This window comes from Corvus hawaiiensis, chromosome 9 (genome assembly GCF_020740725.1).
Source record: "Corvus hawaiiensis isolate bCorHaw1 chromosome 9, bCorHaw1.pri.cur, whole genome shotgun sequence".
NCBI lineage: Eukaryota > Metazoa > Chordata > Aves > Passeriformes > Corvidae > Corvus > Corvus hawaiiensis.
In genome coordinates, this window is record NC_063221.1 from 9,008,041 (window position 1) to 9,024,311 (window position 16,271).

The following is a 16,271-nucleotide window of genomic DNA, read 5'->3' on the forward strand; positions in this document are numbered from 1 at the left end:
GTGGCAGTGCCTTGATGGGAGAGGACACCCTGCACCACCCTTGCACCATCCTGGTGGGGAGCCAGGAGGCGGAGGGGGCGTTTGGTGCTGTCCAGGTGGGGGTGGGGGACGTGGCTGCCCTGCTGCGCTTGGCACTGAGGGGACGGGAGCCCTGGCTGGTGGCGCCCCTGAGGGCGTGCGACCCCCGGGAGTGCTGAAGGTGCTGGAGCCCGACTGTACCGGGCAGAGGGCGCCGGACCCCGGGGTACCGAGGGGCCGGGCCCCGCTCCGCCTCACCCCTCCGCGGGCGGAGCCGCCGGCGGCACCGCCCCGTTTCCGGTGTCATGGCGGCCGGAGCGCGGCGGCGGCCGGGGCCGGGGCGCACCGCGGGGCAGCGGCGGGGCAGCGGCGGTACGGCGATGTGAGGGGGGACGGCGCCATGTCGGGGTGCGCGTGGGGCGCGGCGCCGCCGCTGCTGGAGGCGCTGGGCCGGCTGTGGGAGGTGCAGGCGCCGCTGGGCAGCGGCTCCTCGGCCTCGGTGTACCGGGTGCGCTGCTGCGGGGACCCCCGGGCCCCCCCCGGCGCCGTCAAGGAGTTCGTGCCGCCCCCGGGGCCGCGGCCCGGCCCCGCCCGCCGCCCCGGCGCCCGCCCGCCCGCCGCTGACTGCGCCGAGTACGGGTTCCGCAAGGAGCGCGCTGCGCTCGAGCAGCTCCGCGGGCACCGCAACATAGGTAACTGCACCCCCGCACCCCACCCTGCACCCCACCCTGCAGCCCGGGCACCCCGTGCTTCCCCCGACCCCTGAACACCCCTTCTCGGGGACCCTCGTAGGCACCCTAGAGCTCCCCCCAAGAGTAGTCTCCCCCTGGCCAATCTGGTGTCTCCAAACCACCCTCCCAGCCAGGGAGGGGAACTCCCAACTCCTTTGGGAATACAGGCAGCCTCGCTCCCAAACCCATCCCCAGGCCAATGTGCCCCTCGGATTGGCACCCCTGGGTGGGCAGGTTTGAGGGCCCTACCCTGGACACCCCAAAGCAGCCTCCCTGCAGTGGGTGCTCCCTGGTATCCCCTTGCGGCAGGCTCTTGAGTGCCCCACCGCTTCCCTGGGTGGGGGATCTGCAGGCGACATCCCCAGGGTGGGCAGGAGAGATGGGGAGAGCGAGTCACTGCAGGCCGGGCACCCTTGAGTCCTCCTTTGGGCAGGGTGCCAGAACCCCAGCAAGGACTGGGATAGCAGTGGGACAGTGTGTTCCTTCTGGGCTGCACCTCTTGGGTTGCCTTCATGGGTGGGAATGAGCTTGGGAAGGGAGGAAGCCTGTGTGTCAGAGGCGGTTGCTGGAAGTGCCAAAGTTCACTCGCTACTGATATTTTTTGTCGGTGTGAAATGCTTTTTAATGCCACAGTGTGCCTGGGCACCCAGACAGCAGTCAGGTTCCCGCTCTGCAAAGTTTGTCACAGGATGAGATTGACATGTCTCTAAAGAGCGGCACTGTGTCCAGTTTGCCCACTGGGATGTGCTTATCCACGTCCCAGAGATTGTCCTTCTGAGCAGGAGCACTTGGCCCTGTCACTTTAGCAGAGCCTGGGGGCTGTTGTGAGACCAGCCTGTCCTCTGAAGCCCACAGGGGTGGCATGGCTGGTTTTCCCTTGCTTCTTCCTCTCTGGTTCTCTGTCTCTCTGAACATCATCCGCTACAAAACATCTGAGCTGCTTTCCGCAGCTTTTGTGGTCTGGGGCGGTGGAAGGTGCTGGCTGTGTGCTCGTTACCAATGCCTGTCCCCGTGTCTCGTAGTGACACTGTATGGCGTGTTCACCAACCACTACTCTGCCAATGGCCCGTCCCGCTGCCTGCTGCTGGAGCTGCTGGACATCAGCGTGTCCGAGCTGCTGCTGCACTCCAGCAACCAGGGCTGCTCCATGTGGATGATCCAGCACTGCGCCCGAGATGTTCTGGAAGCCCTGGCTTTCCTGCACCACAAAGGCTACGTGCACGCGGACCTCAAGCCACGAAACATCCTGTGGAGCGCAGAGGAGGAGTGCTTTAAGCTCATTGACTTTGGACTTAGCTTCAAAGAGGGGAATCAGGTTTGGAATGCGCTGCTCTTGAGGCAGATGGCTCTGTGTTGAGTTGTGTGGCTCTTTGATGTTTTTGACGTGACCTAATCAGAGTAGGAGCTGAGCTAGTGCTGAAGGTTTACTGGGAAAAGCTAAAAATGTTGTCTGGCCCCAGAAACAGAGCTCATGTTCCCATTCTCCTTGCATGTCTCTGGTTTCTGTTGATGTCTTAGCCTTTCTGCTATAAATTCCAATGTTAATGATGCACTGAGGAAAGTGGTGTCTCAGCTTCCTGGGAAGTTTGCTAGTTTTTATGTGGTCAGATGAGTAGGAGCACCCAGAAATGTAGAATTCCCTTTTATCATCCCTTATCATGTGTAGTAGTAATGCAAGCTTTGCCATCAGCCTCCCCAGTCAAGTGTGTTATCTCTGGCAGTGTCCTTGTGCTTGTCTTTACTTTCACCCTATCTTCAGCAGCCTTCCTTCCTCAGGAAGTCTGGATGTTTCCTTCCCACGTGTATCAAAAGCCCATAGTCTGGTCCTGGGTGGGCAGTGTCTGTTCTTTACTGACACAGACAGTCTCTGCCTGTTCTGCTCTGCTTTTCCCGTTGCTGGGCTCTTGCTGCATCTTCTTGCTGTCACTTTTGTTTCAGTGATACTGAGTTGTTCGTTGGTCCTTGCCCATTTTATTCTCTTCCATGGCTTCTGATGGAAGCAGAGAGCCTCAGGAGGTTGTGCTGTTGGCTTGATAGAGCTTCCATTCATCCCTCCCTCTCTCAGTAGTGGCCTGTGAGGAGTCTCAATAAAGCTTTTCCATCAGGTAACCTTGTAGCACACTTGCCTTTAATCACTGGGTGATGAATGGTAATTTTTTCTGTGTCTTCCTACATTGTCGTGGTTTGTCCCTATTCCACGCACTTTACTTGCTTAGCAGTTTTAAATTTATATAGTTTTTTACTGGTTTACCTGGTATTGACAGTACAGCCCACTGATTGTGAATATCAGAGGGTTGTGTGGGTGACCTATCTCTGAATTCTTGGGTACAGGAGTTGTTTTTCATGTTTGGACTTCTTAACTCCTCCATGTTGTCTTCAGTTCTCCCACATTCTTGGCTGAGTTTCTGGTGGTAATCTGTTGCTGTCTATCAGCAAAATACACACTCCTGGTGTCCTGTGTCTAATGCAAATATTTTTATTTAATTCAGGTCTGTGTTTTGCTGCTTGCTGTGTGAGTTGCCTCATAATAGTTGATTGGGTTTTATTTGTTTCCATGGTTTCTTCCAATCTGCTTTCTTTGGGCTGAGTTTCCTTTGCCCTTTCTCAGAAACACACTGGTTATGTGGGTGAACCTTCTGACCTTGCTTTGAATATGCACCAGGTACAGGTGTCCCATCCCCACCCCTGCCTTGGGCTGCAGCCTACATCCATCATTTCCTTGTCTGAGTCAAAGACCATGCTACTTTTATTTATGGCAGCCCTGCCAAGCTTATCCTTACACAATTTTTCCTGCCATTACTGTTTAACAGGGAATGGTTATACACAGAGCAAGGTCTCAGCCACTTACAGCTCTGAAAATGCTTTAGGTGGTAGGAGTGAAATTCCATCTTGCTCTTTTTGCTGGTGCCATTCACCACAGTGTTTTCTCTATCTCTAAATGTTGTTTGGGGGGCTGCCAAGTTACTGCTATTGCCATGCTGGAGGTTCTGCTCCCTGCTGATAGGAGGAGGGACACGGATGAGCAGTTTGTGTATCATTTTTAAGTTCATAAACCACTTTTGAGCGCTGTTGCCCGAAGATGTCTTCTGTAAACTTTATTTTCAGTGAGAGAACCACGTAATCTTGGTCTGGATATATTCTTGTGGTAAGAATTCCTAATCCTGTGCCTTACCCAGGAGGAAGTAGGCTTGCATATTCTTCTGTCATTCCTTGAGTTGCATCAGTGTGTCTAAAATGAGCCTGCACGTGTTAAAAAGACATAGCGTGCAATTTGTCTGTGGACACTTAGAAGACTTGGCTGGACAAAGCCACAGCTGACTGACCAGGTACTGCCTGGGAGCAGCAGGCTGGACTGGAGCCTTCAGAGCAGCCCCTCCAGACAGTACTTGTGTGATTCTGTAATTCCCTATTTTCTTAGGACCAGGCAGCATGTGGGCATGTTCTCTCACTGTGCCAACCACAGCAGCTGGGCAGGTATTGATTGCTGCAGCACTTGAGGCTTCAAGGGGAGATGGAAGAGGTGCATGGGAAGTGCCTTTGATGATTTCCTTGTCTGAGCATTTTAGCTGCCTGCTTCATTCTTTTAACATTTTGTTCCAGAGAACATCAGCACTTAAATAATGGCAGCAGCTCCTGATCCTCAGTGCTCAGACAGAGCTGTTTGTGCTCTCAGGCAACCGACGTGGGAGCATATTGTGGGTGTTCAACCCTTATCCCAAAATTTCTAGTATCTTCTGCATGTAGGAGAGGTTAAAGGGCCAGTCCACAGGGACATCCAGCCCCTTCCTCCCAGCAGTGCTGTCTTTCAGAGGTCAGATGTTAGTGCTGTTTTGCTGGGAGATGTTTTTCTTCCAGACAGTCCTGTTTGTTCCTCAGCACAGCAGTATAGGGAGTTGAACTGCCTGCCTCGCACAACTGGCTGTACAATGCTTTCTGTCAATTTAGCAATAGTATTTTGGGGACCCATTTGGAAGGACGTCAGAACTGATTTAAGGGTAGAGTGGAGGACCTGAGTGTGGACAATCAACTTTTTCTGTGTGTTTGGTCTCCTGTAGGATGTGAAATATATTCAAACAGACGGGTATCGGGCTCCAGAGGCAGAACTGCAGAACTGCCTGGCGCAGGCAGGGCTCCAGAGTGAGACGGAATGTACCTCTGCTGTGGATCTGTGGAGTCTGGGAATCGTTTTACTGGAAATGTTCTCAGGAATGAAACTGAAACATACAGTCCAATCTCAGGAATGGAAGGTGAGACAGTTCTTGCTTGCACCAAATCAATCCTCCTGCTTCTTGTTCATAATCTGGATTTGTGAGGTAGCACCTGGCAACTAGGTAGTGTTTCCAGGATGTTTATCTAATCCTATTGCCTTGAGAATTAAGGTTCCAGAGTCTTAAAGACCCACCTGCCCTGTGGGACTGGCATGTCTGAATGCCGCCTGTGTTCAGGTTACTGAAATAGGAGTGTTCCAGGAGTCTCTGTTTAGAGCCTGTGTCTTGCCTGGATTTGGTAGGCAAGCTGTGCTGGCTGTAGGTGTGGCACAGGAAGAAAATCAGTGGATGATGTCTGTCAGCTAGTCCAGCAGCACAATGACAGAGAAATTATTTGCTGGGTTTAGTTTAATGTTATCTGTAATTTGGAGATCTTCTTGTAAGTGTGTATCCTGAGAAAACTAAAGGAAAGCTCTGTATTGTGAGCCTGACTGTCCTCTGTTCCATGTGAAATAACTTTTTGTGTTTCCCTTCCCAGAAAGAGTGTCCTTTCAGCATCACAATCTCCACAGTAACAGAAAATTTTTCTGCATGTGGAAATTTCCAGCTTTTGCACAGGCAAATGGGAAATATTTCATTTAATGTGAGCCTGCTAGTTTGACATGTGAGGCTTGGCATTGGGGATCTCTCACAAAACCCCAGAGCACCACAGCCTTCTGCATCCAGTCTGGAAAATGGTGGGGTATTGCAAGCTTTGCACAGTCTGGGTTTTTACCTCCCTAATGGCTGTTTCTTTTTCTTTCCAGACAAACAGTTCTGCCATTGTTGATCGCATATTTGCCAGTGAGGGGGTGGTTAATTCAGCCATTCCAGCTTATCACCTCAGAGACCTTATCAAAAGGTACTGTAGCATATTTGATAACTATTGCTTAAAGATGTGCTCTGTAAAGTCAAGCCTTGCTCTCAGCAACTTAGAGCCCACACCTCACACTTTCTTTTTCTTTTTTTTTTTTTTTCCAAATCTCCCACTGTGCTGGTAACAAGTGCAAGCATTAGCAGAGATGTCTCAGTTCCTCTGATTTTGGCACAATTTGGAGTAAGCACATAGAGAATATCAGTCATGACGTTGATCATTTGCTGTTTCAGTGCTTTGCACTTTCAGCCAAGAGATTGTATTTGGAGAAAACTGGAGACTTTGCTGCTTTTGGGGATTGTTATCATAAAAATTAAGGAGGGGGCAGAAAGTGCTGCTCTCCACTGCTGTCAAGATTGAAGGGCAACTCTTCTGAGGAGTCTGCCAAGGGGATTGTTTTCACTGTCCTGTGACCGTGCTCTGAGGCTACAGAGGGAATGAGGACACAACTTGGCAGAAATAGTATTGGGAGCCTCTGGTAAAGCCAAGGTAGGGATATTCTCAGGCAGGCTCTGGGTTATTAGCTGCTTTGAATCCCATGTGTGAAAAGATGTGGGAGCACCTTGGAGTGTGATCACTCTCATGAGACTGCATGTGTGCCTGAGATGTGGGATGAATAGCCTGTGGAGCTGGAGCATGCTATGTTCTTGTAGACTTGTAGGTGAGCAATTCCCATTACTTGGTGCTGAGAGACATTGAGAAGGAGAGCCTGCTCTACCATCTACCCAAAATGCTTTCAGGGGATCCTGGTGTGCTACAGCTGCAAATTGCAAGATATGCTTTCTGCTCTTCTCCTTGTACCATAACCACCCCAAAGACAGGGTGTTCCTCCATGCTGGCTTCCAGCCTGAGTGGAATTTGTCAGTGCAGGAATGTCACATGCATGAACATAAAGGTGTCTTCTCTTGCAGCATGCTTCATTGTGACCAAGGAAAACGAGCCTCTGCTGAGAAGGCTTTATGCAGCCCGTTCTTCAGCATTCCCTTTGGTAAGCTGTGCCTGTGGCCCCTGCTCAGGGCTCTCTCAGCATGTGCTGGAAGCAGCACAGAGGGCAATTAACTGTTGTTTCTGGGTCTGTTCTCATCGCTGCTCCTCTGTGGCACTTGCCAACTCTCCATGGCACCACAGGAGGGAGGTCAGAGTGATGCCTGTGCTCTCAGTGCTGCCTGGCCATCCAGCCCCACGGGCTGTTGCTTTTTCTTAGCTGGACTCTGATGAAATTCTGTCCCCAAGAGTGTATTGGCAGCAGCATTCATCTGAGGGCACAGAAATAACCAGGATATTTAACCTAACATTCTGACTGTTGAGGTGCTTTTGAAGAGTGCAGTGCTATATATGGTGAGTGGATGGGTTTTCTTATGCCAAGTGTTTCCCAGTTCAGAAATCACCAGGAATATGAGCACCTTGGGCAGTGGCTGGTGGTGGCATCTGCTGCTGCCTTTGCACAGGTCAGATAGGTGCAGTGTGTTTGTGTGGTGTGAGCCTGTTTCTGCAGTGATTGGTCTGCAGTGACCTGTGTGGCAGGTCATGGACAGATGTCAGTGTCGCTTTCATCTGGTGCTGTCCCTTGATTTAATAAAATAGTGATGTTTCCTCAAGACCTCCCTGTGTGGATTGCAAGCAGTCAGGAAAAGGTGGGCTGAGACTTCCCTGTTTAGCCTTGTGTCCCTCCCTGTTTTCTGTTCCAAATGCAAAATGGAAGCATTCTCCAGAGCTTGTCTGCTTTCAAGAACACCAGTGATGAGCTGTGCATCCAGCTTTTCTGCAGAATAAGTTAATGCTTCGGCTGGGCTAGTATTCTGCCTTGAATCTTAGCCCTGCTTTTCTTAAGCTCCTTGGTGTACCTTGCAGAGAAGGGTATTGAGTATTGCTTCTTGTAGATACTGATATTTCTGTATGTTAGGCAAAGGTAACAAACTTATTCCTGTTTTCAAACTTCACTTATGTGTGAGAAACTGGGACTGTTATAATCAAAGCTGCCTTCCATGGCTGAACCTTGCAGCCAGTACTGCTTTAGAGCAGACGGAATTGTATATTGGCAGTGCTTTCTGGCCTGGTTTTAAACACACAGACCTCTAATTGTACTGAGGAAGGTGCTTCTGTGGTTAGTGCTAGGAGTTTATATAACAGCTTCCATTTTTCTTAGTTCTCTTTGCTGCTTCTTTTCTTTGCCAAACTTGCACATACGCTTGTCTGCACAAAGAAGCATTTACTGCTCCTTTCCCAGCAAGTCAGAAAATGATCTGTCATTGCCTTTCACTTGGACACGGCTTTTCTGTTTAGAGCAAAGACAGCTGAGAATGGCTTTCCTTGTCATATACAGCCAAGTCTTGACTTTCCAGTTCATCAAGTTCTTTCCCGTGTTGTCAGTGTGGTTGGTGTCACCTGGCATTTGAAGAGGAGCATAGGAGCTGGGCAGAAGGTACCTCCTAGGGCAGAGGGGTATTGCAAGAAATATATTTGTCACTTGGGTACAAGAAGACCAGGTGTCTCTGAGTTCTAGAGGTTGGTTTGTCTCCCTCTCTGAGAAAAAGACATATGAAATGAAGGACAGGTTTACTTTAGTGTCTTTTCTCCCAGGTAGCAAGTGACAGGACAAGAGGAAACAGCCTCAGGTTGCACCAGAGGAGGTTTAGATCAGTTATAAGGAAAAATTTCTTCAGCAAAAGGGTTGTCAAACATTGGAACAGGCTGCCCAGGGAAGTGGTGGAGTCACTATGCCCATTAAAAGATGTGTGGATGTGGCTCCTGGGGACATTGTTAGTGGTGTGCTTGGAGTTCATGATTTAAAAGGTCTTTTCCAACCTAAACGATTCTATGATTCTGTGAATAAAAGGGGCAGCATATAAACACCATGATGACATTTAAATGTTCCTTCAGTCTTCATTCATCTGATGTGTCTTGGTTGCAAATACTCCTGTGGAAGAATAGTCTTAGAGGTTTGCTCGGAGCTGGAACATGGCTGGTTGTCTGAAGGCAGCACCTTTCTTCAAAGGGCTGCCCCTGAGAGCTGTTGGGGCATCATCTGTACTGATAAGGCCTTTCATACTCTGAGCTTTTCCTAAGGGCTCTTCCTTGACAGGAGGAGATTTACAGCATCTGTGCTTGCCTTGCATCTCTTCTTGCAGTGAGATCCACTTCTTCTGACTGTGCCTGGTGGAGATGTCAGCTCCCTCACAAGCATTATGTGCTTAGCTTGGAAAAGTATTTCCTAGGAAACAATAGTTCACTTTGCACACATGGTCAGAAGGCTCAGACTGGAGAAATGAAGCCATTTCCCTTTTCTTTCCCCTCTGACTGTCAAGTGGCAGAGCTGTGAGGTCCTGCTGTTGTGTTCAGCTGCTGTAGCTGCCAAAACAAATAAGCACATTAACACTCTCCAAGTACTGCAAGTTGGGTGCCTAGTTCTTAAATTCATTAATGGCCTGTCACTAGTGTACAGGAACATGAAATCAAGCCTTTTTCCTGGAGAAGTGGCACTGTCCCTGTGGCTTTGAGTTTCGAGAGGACTGGTTATCCTCAGGATGTGACTCTCATAGTTTGTCATTAGCCTTTCCTCCTTGACTGTTTCCCTCTCCCACAGTAGCATCTATGCTACCCTGTTCTGGGCCATCCTGGAGCTGCTTATTTTCTGGAGCCAAGTGCCCTGTGTCCAGCACCCAAAGGGTTTTATTTCTGCTCCTGTGAAGTCCTTCACAGGATCACTGCTCACCCACCTTGTGGGCATGCCTGATTCTACAGCACTGCATTGTTTAAGTAGCTTAAGTGTGGTGGTCTTCAAAACAGTAGATTGCAGTTGGATTTTGGGGGGAGGAGGGTTTATATGGTGTTCAGGGAAGAACTAAGAGATATTCTAAGGAGATCTGAGGCCTTTGCCTTAGTACAGCTGAAGAATTGGAATTAGAGAAGATGGCCAGCCTGTTTTCAGCTTGTCTGGGAGCAGGGACAGGAAAGGCAAGTTGCAGAGTACTTCTTTCATCTTCTCACATCTCCATATATATGGGGTAGTTTGTTCAACTAGCATAGTTCTTGAGCTCACATCAGTTTCTGAGACTGGGCTAAGTAGACACAATTCTAGCCTTAATTTAAAAAGCAATTTCAGATGCTGGCCTCAGAATAATTGCAGTGCACTGAACCCTTTGGAAGAGTCAGTGCACAGGTAAAGATAAGATGGAAATGGAGAATTCAGACTAAATGCAGTTAATAGTGGAGAGAAGCAAAACTGTACTGCAAAGAGCAGCAGGTGCTTGAGTATAATAATGCATATTGAGTCAACTTGCTGTTTGCTTGCTCCTTTGACATTGACTTCGTTTCTTTAATTCTGTGGGTGTCAAACAGCTCCCCATATTGAAGATTTGGTGATGCTCCCCACACCTGTGCTGAGGCTGCTAAATGTTCTAAGTGATGCTTCTCTGCAGTGTGAAGAAGAATATGAAGGTTGGTGCAATTCCCATATAGCAATGTTGCTTTACAGACTCTGTTTTGTTTGGCTCTGGGGATGTGAGACCAAGCAGGTGAGCAATTAATAGGCACAAGAACAGCAAACAAAGAGCTGCTCAGCTGAGATTTGGTAACAATTTGGGTCAACTGCACCAACAGACAATAGATTGAGATTGAGAGAGAAAGCAGAGCTTGTAGGGAATTCTTGAAGGATCCCAGATTTAAAAAGAAAAAAAAAAAGTTTATTTTCTTCTTTGGTTAGATGCCCACTGAATTCATAATGTGTTTGTGGCCCTGAGCTTTTGGATATGTACAAGACTCTGAAGCCCAGTAGCACCGATCCTTAAAAATTTGCTAATGAACTATTCCAGGATCTCAGCAGAAAACTAAAATATCTCACTGGAGTTCTTAAAGTGTGGTAGATGGCAGGCATGTTGGTGGGATTTGCATTTTTGCTTGCTGTCAAATCCACGTGAGCAGCACAGGCGAGAGAGCTCTGGGGACATGAGTTTAAAGGCCGAGTTCTGCTCACACAAAGAAGGGTTTGTGACAGCTACTTTAGTTCCCTTCCTCCAAGTGCTATAGCAGGCACTTGTAAATCCCCAGTGTTTTAGCTACTGGAACCTGCTGCTGGAGCTTCACTGCCTGCAGGTCTCTGTTCCTGAGCCTCAGTTCAGACACTTCCATCTCATTACGAGGCCATTAAGCAGTGTCAGCTTCTGCTGTGTCACCTCGTGCTTGTTTATTTTAAATTGAGAGGAAAGGAATATTTGTTGTCTGGGTGTTCTTGATGTGTTCATCTCGCCTTCACTTGTTTCTTGGCTCACCTTGGTTTGCAAAGTGAAGGACAACCAGCTCTTGCCTTTCCCAGATATCCTAGAAGACATAAGGGAGGAGTGTCAGAAATATGGACCGGTGGTTTCCTTGCTTATTCCAAAGGAGAATCCTGGTAAAGGCCAAGTAAGTGAATGGAAGGAAGAGGCTCTGTGTTCCCACATACACTCCATGTGCTACAGGACTGCTGCTCAGTGCCTGGAAATCTAGCTGATGGCAGTGCTAAAAATAGATGGCTATTTTGAAGGACAGCACAGGTTCCTTCCTGGTTATATAAGGTTACCTAACCTGAGAGGTGCCCAAACAGCTTTAGTATGGATGGAAGGAATGAAGGGGAGAACCCAATGGGTAGGAAAGGAATTGCTGAGGATATAGACCACCAGCATACTTTCTCCCACCTTACCAAATGGAGGAGCAGGAGATGAAATCCCAATTTACAGATTCAGCTCTTTCCTTTATAGCTCCAGAGCTCTCTGCTCAACCAAGGATGGAGGGGGAAAATTATTTTAGGAACGGTTGCCCCCATTGCAGGGGTGGGAAGGGCCAAGTGGCACAGTGCACTGGAAGTCCTATTTCTCCTCTCTCTCTTTCAGGTCTTTGTTGAATATGCAAATGCTGGTGATTCCAAAGCTGCCCAAAAAATGCTGACTGGAAAGATTTTTGATGGCAAGTTTGTTGTGGCTACGTTTTACCCACTGAGTGCCTATAAGAGAGGATATCTGTACCAAAACTTGCTGTAGGCAGTAGCAACAATCAGGAGAGTTGTCTTGCTCCTCTTCCTCACATGTTTTACAGTTGAATGTGCAAAAGAGCTTCCTAGCCCTGCTTCCGAGTCACCTGTGAAGGAGAGATGCAAAGGACTTGAATGGGCTTTGAAACTTTACTGCTGCTTTGTGATGTGCCGAGGAGGCCGGGATGGCTTTCAGCGTGTGCTTGTGTGTGTGTTGTGCTTGCTCATTTACAGGGGTGTGGCTCTGCCCCCTCGGGGGGGCAGGAGTGGTGACAGTGGCAGCCCAAGAGGCTGAGAGATCTTGGCAAGGGCTTTTCAGTGATTTGAAGTGAGACCAAAGTCTTGGCCTTAGCGCTGGGCTTAGCTCCAGGGAGAGGATTTCTTTGTCAAGCTTTCCGATAATGCAAGTACTCCTCTCCAGAGGGGGGAAGAAGGAAGAGGAGGAGGAAGGCTTGCCTGCTTTTTGTTGATACCTGTTATAAATAAAGAAGCAGAAACACCATCCTCTCTAAACCAGAGCAGGAGGACTTCTGAGGCTTCTCATGTAGAGCAGAGGGAGGCAGTGAGATTGGATCTGCTGAGCCTATGGGGTTGCCCTGTTGCCGTGACCTGAGCAGAGCCGTGCGTCTGATGCTGGGCTGGGGCAGTGAGGTGTGGATGATGCTGCCTGTGGGGAGCTGAGCTTGCTTGTATGCCTGGGGTGGGCCAGGACTGATGGTGGAGACCTGGTCAGAGCAGTGCCAGCCTCAGTCCCAACACAACCTGTAAGCACTTTGTAGCCTGAGTAGATGTGAAAACCCTGCCGTGTGGATTCATCTTTCTAGCACATACCCTGTGCTGGCACTGATGCTCCCTAGCTCTGATGCCAAATCATCTGTGATATGTAAGTGTCTCTTGGTGATATTTTTGGAAAGGAGTGCTACAGCACACAGTATTCTTTGTGTCACAGCAGGACTCCCCCTGGGAGTCTTATAAGAACAAATATTTGTCCGTTGTAGGTCCCACGCTTGGCTTTTCTGTGTTGCACGTTTTGGTTTTGCATTAACCCATTAAGACTTGTAGATTAGGAGCACTGACACTTTTGGTCCTTCATAGGTTACAAAAAGGGCTTGAGGCAATCTGAGATCCTGTATGGAAAGGGCTTAATCAGTCATCAGACTTGACTGGCCAGGAGAAGGTCTTTCACAGTGTCAGGGACAACAGCCACATGCCTTTGGGGAAGACACTGTGGTGAGCAGCATCACTTCCCCTCCAGAGCACGCTCTGCTCCCGTGGCTTCAGTCAGCTGCTGGCATGGCGTAGGCAGAGGCTATTTCCTGGGATTTCCAAACCTGTGCACCCAGTGGAGCCTCTCCTGCCAGGGTGGGCACTCTGCTCCTGATGGGCACAGTGTGAAACAGCCCTGTTTAGAGTCACCAGCGCATTCTGGCTTGTGGTCTTGCTACCAGTTTTAGTGAGGAAGAAAGCCCTCCTGAATTCTTTTCTTCAGCTGAAATACTTGCAAACAGCTGCCTGAACCATCCCTGACCTTCCCTGGAATAATACCTGAATTACCTTGTAATTACTAGTTTACTGTTTGCATCTTGCTGATGCTGGACTTGCTGGAATCCTGCACTTAAAAAGTTCCTCTTGATTTTTTGCCCTGTGTGCGGTGTGTCAGGAGATCCAATGTCTGTAGCATTTCATGAGTCTGAGTTCCTCTCTGTGCTGGTGTATAGTCCTGTCTACTGTGGCCCTTCCCAAACTCCCCCAGAAAGGACCAATCTCTGAATTCTTCTGTTGCCTTTGAGATGGTGGGCTTGCCAGGGGAAAAAAAAATAAAATCCCACAATGAGTTTTAAGGTGTGATTTGCTGATCAGATTTTTCTGGGAATGATGCTACTTTGGTGTACATAGCTGTCAAGCAGCCTTTGCATAGATGGGGTGTGTGATTCATTGCTTTTAATTTAACTGTCCTTTTAGTGAAGCACCTTTTAGTGTCTGGGAGGAATTGAATGATTAACTGGGTGAGGGTTTTTCCTATGTGGAGAGCAGTGTTTAAAGTATGGTTGGGTCTTGGCTGACCTCCTCAGCTGTGTGTTACTGCTGTCCCTGCAGGTTGAGCCAAGGGTCAAAGCACTTTGGTCCAGACGTGCACATGTTGAATGCCACCATGTCAGCAGCACTGAGCTGGCAGGGGCAGACCCCAGAGCTCCTGCCCTGCTGAGTGCCAGCCCAGGTGGGGCCACAGGGAGCTCCCCTGGGTGCAGGGTATGAGGTCTATCACCCACAGCAGTACTGGGACGGGGAGATGCTGGGATGCAGGTATGGAACTTAAATGTGTTTTGCGTTCTCACATGCATTTGTCTAGGACTGTGAGCTGCTCTGTCATCTTTCAAACCTGACTTTTTCAGTCAGAATTATACTTTGGATTTTCAGCTAAAGATAGAGCTGTGCCAGGATTGATCTTCAGAGAGGAACTACAGCCTGTTCCTGCAGCACGGCAGGTCTTCCACCAGAGTTTGGCTGGGGTTTTGTTCAGCTTCTTTAACAGGGGCTAAATAAATCCTCAAGATGCAAACTCCTGCTACCAGATATTTTTCTCCAGATGTTCACTGACCAGGTTTGAGCACTGAGCTGGGTAAAAACCCCAAAGCTGCTTTTCTTTATATTCCTCCTGGCAAGAGTTGAAGATGTTGATCTCTGTCCTGTCACTGGATCCACCCTTCTGCAGGCTGTGGGGTACAGGAAGGTTTAGAAGCATTGTATTGCTGTTCCTTACCCTCTTCCTTCAAAGACTTTTTCTGTCAAGATGAAGCTCACTCTGGTGTCTCAGTGACCTGGTGTCTCGGCGTAAGTTTTAGCCCTGCTAAAACCTATGAGTTCCTTAACTCTAGATTATATCTGAAGTGTGTGTGGTGATTCCATCCAAGGCGTCTGTCGTGGTGTGTCTGGGATGGGCCTGGCTTTCCTCATCTCCAGATGACTGCCTGCTTGAGGTGCAGAAGTGTTGAGGCTTGCCACTCAGATGCTCACTGGGTTTCCTGGTCTGTGCTGCTCCCTCCCAACAACCCTCAGTGTAGCACTGACCTACACAGTTCTACCCTAGTCGTAGGGTCACTGGTGTTTCAATCACTGGCCAAAGCACAAGTCAGCTCCAATCTTAGCTGTATTCCTAATTTTATTCTTACTGGTCTTCAGCCTCAAAACAACATAGCCTGAGCACCGTGTTGCACCCGGGTTCTTTCCAGAGGGTTCAGTACACTTCCTCCTACTGTGCCGGATCCTGTAACCACGTGCCTCCCTTCAGATGTCAACTGTTGTATCCCGTCATGCACCGTTGCTGAGCAGATGTGTGCTTGATACAGGTGATTAATAAATGATGCTTCAGTACAAAGTGGTTGTCCAGCATGCCCTTCTTGTGGGACACTGAAATGTCACATAGCTGAGCAAGTGCTCGGTCTGGGGGGACGGGACTGTGACCCAGCCATGGCAGCGTTGGTATTTATACTCAGCATCTGTGGCTGTAAGAACTCCTTTGCCCCTCTTCTAATTCCCAATAAAGCATTCAGTGTGCATGGAGTATGATTCTTACCCCATAGGCATCCCGATGGGGGAGAACACAGGTCCAGCCCCTCAACTCATTCCAGCAGTTATGATGGAGTCTTCCCTAGCTTTCCCCCCATTCTCAACTTACTTTCATACTATTTCTTTGTGTTAAGGTGGAGCTTGAGTGACTCTAGTCATACATGCCTTTGTTACTGATTGGTGTAAAATTCTCTCGCTTCACTTTCAAAGATACAATCAAAGAGAATACAGAGTGCCTGCCCAAGGAGGGGTGGTTGTAGCTTGGAGGTGGGGAACTGGGGGATGGAGGGGCCTGTTAATATTACTGTTAGGCTTTAACGAAGCAACTTCATCTAAGGAGAGGGATTTCACCACAGCTGTTGGCTCAGTAGCAAGGCATCTTCCCCTATCTCCTGTGCTTTACAGGGGATATGCAAAGTACCCCTGCCAAGTATCACCTGCAAACCACCATCGAGTTCCCCCTCCCTGGGAGAATTCCCAGAGCCTAGCTGTGGTGTCTCCACTCTGCTTCCCCACTCTATTCCATCCCCCTTAGCAGATGTGTGTGTATCTGGAGTCATCGTGGAATAGGTTTCCACGCATTCCATCCACGGAGCAGTAGCTGTGATTTACCCTATAATTTCCGTACTGTTACAACTCCTGTTAAGATACTAATATAACTACTCTGTTTCCTCCGGTTGAACTCCCAGTTACCTGTCCACAGCGTCCCCCGGCATTCTCCCCCAGCCCCACACGCCGGTGTGGCTGCAAACCGCGGTGGGTGCGCCGGGGTGACCTCTGCCTGGCCAGAGCCCACCATGTCCCCTCCCGGTCACTCGGGGCGCGGCTTC

At 49.2% G+C, this 16,271-nt stretch overlaps 1 protein-coding gene across 1 annotated transcript; it reads left to right on the top strand.

The window, feature by feature from the left end:
- The first annotated feature begins 393 nt into the window (after positions 1 to 393).
- On the top strand, positions 394 to 15,250 carry UHMK1 (U2AF homology motif kinase 1). The gene is made up of 8 exons (XM_048312701.1): positions 394 to 710; positions 1,772 to 2,064; positions 4,805 to 4,996; positions 5,764 to 5,858; positions 6,782 to 6,858; positions 10,209 to 10,307; positions 11,182 to 11,270; positions 11,738 to 15,250. The coding sequence occupies exons 1-8, from the start codon at positions 419 to 421 to the stop codon at positions 11,882 to 11,884; spliced, it is 1,284 nt and encodes a 427-aa protein (XP_048168658.1). The 5' UTR covers positions 394 to 418; the 3' UTR covers positions 11,885 to 15,250.
- The last annotated feature ends 1,021 nt before the right edge of the window (positions 15,251 to 16,271 follow it).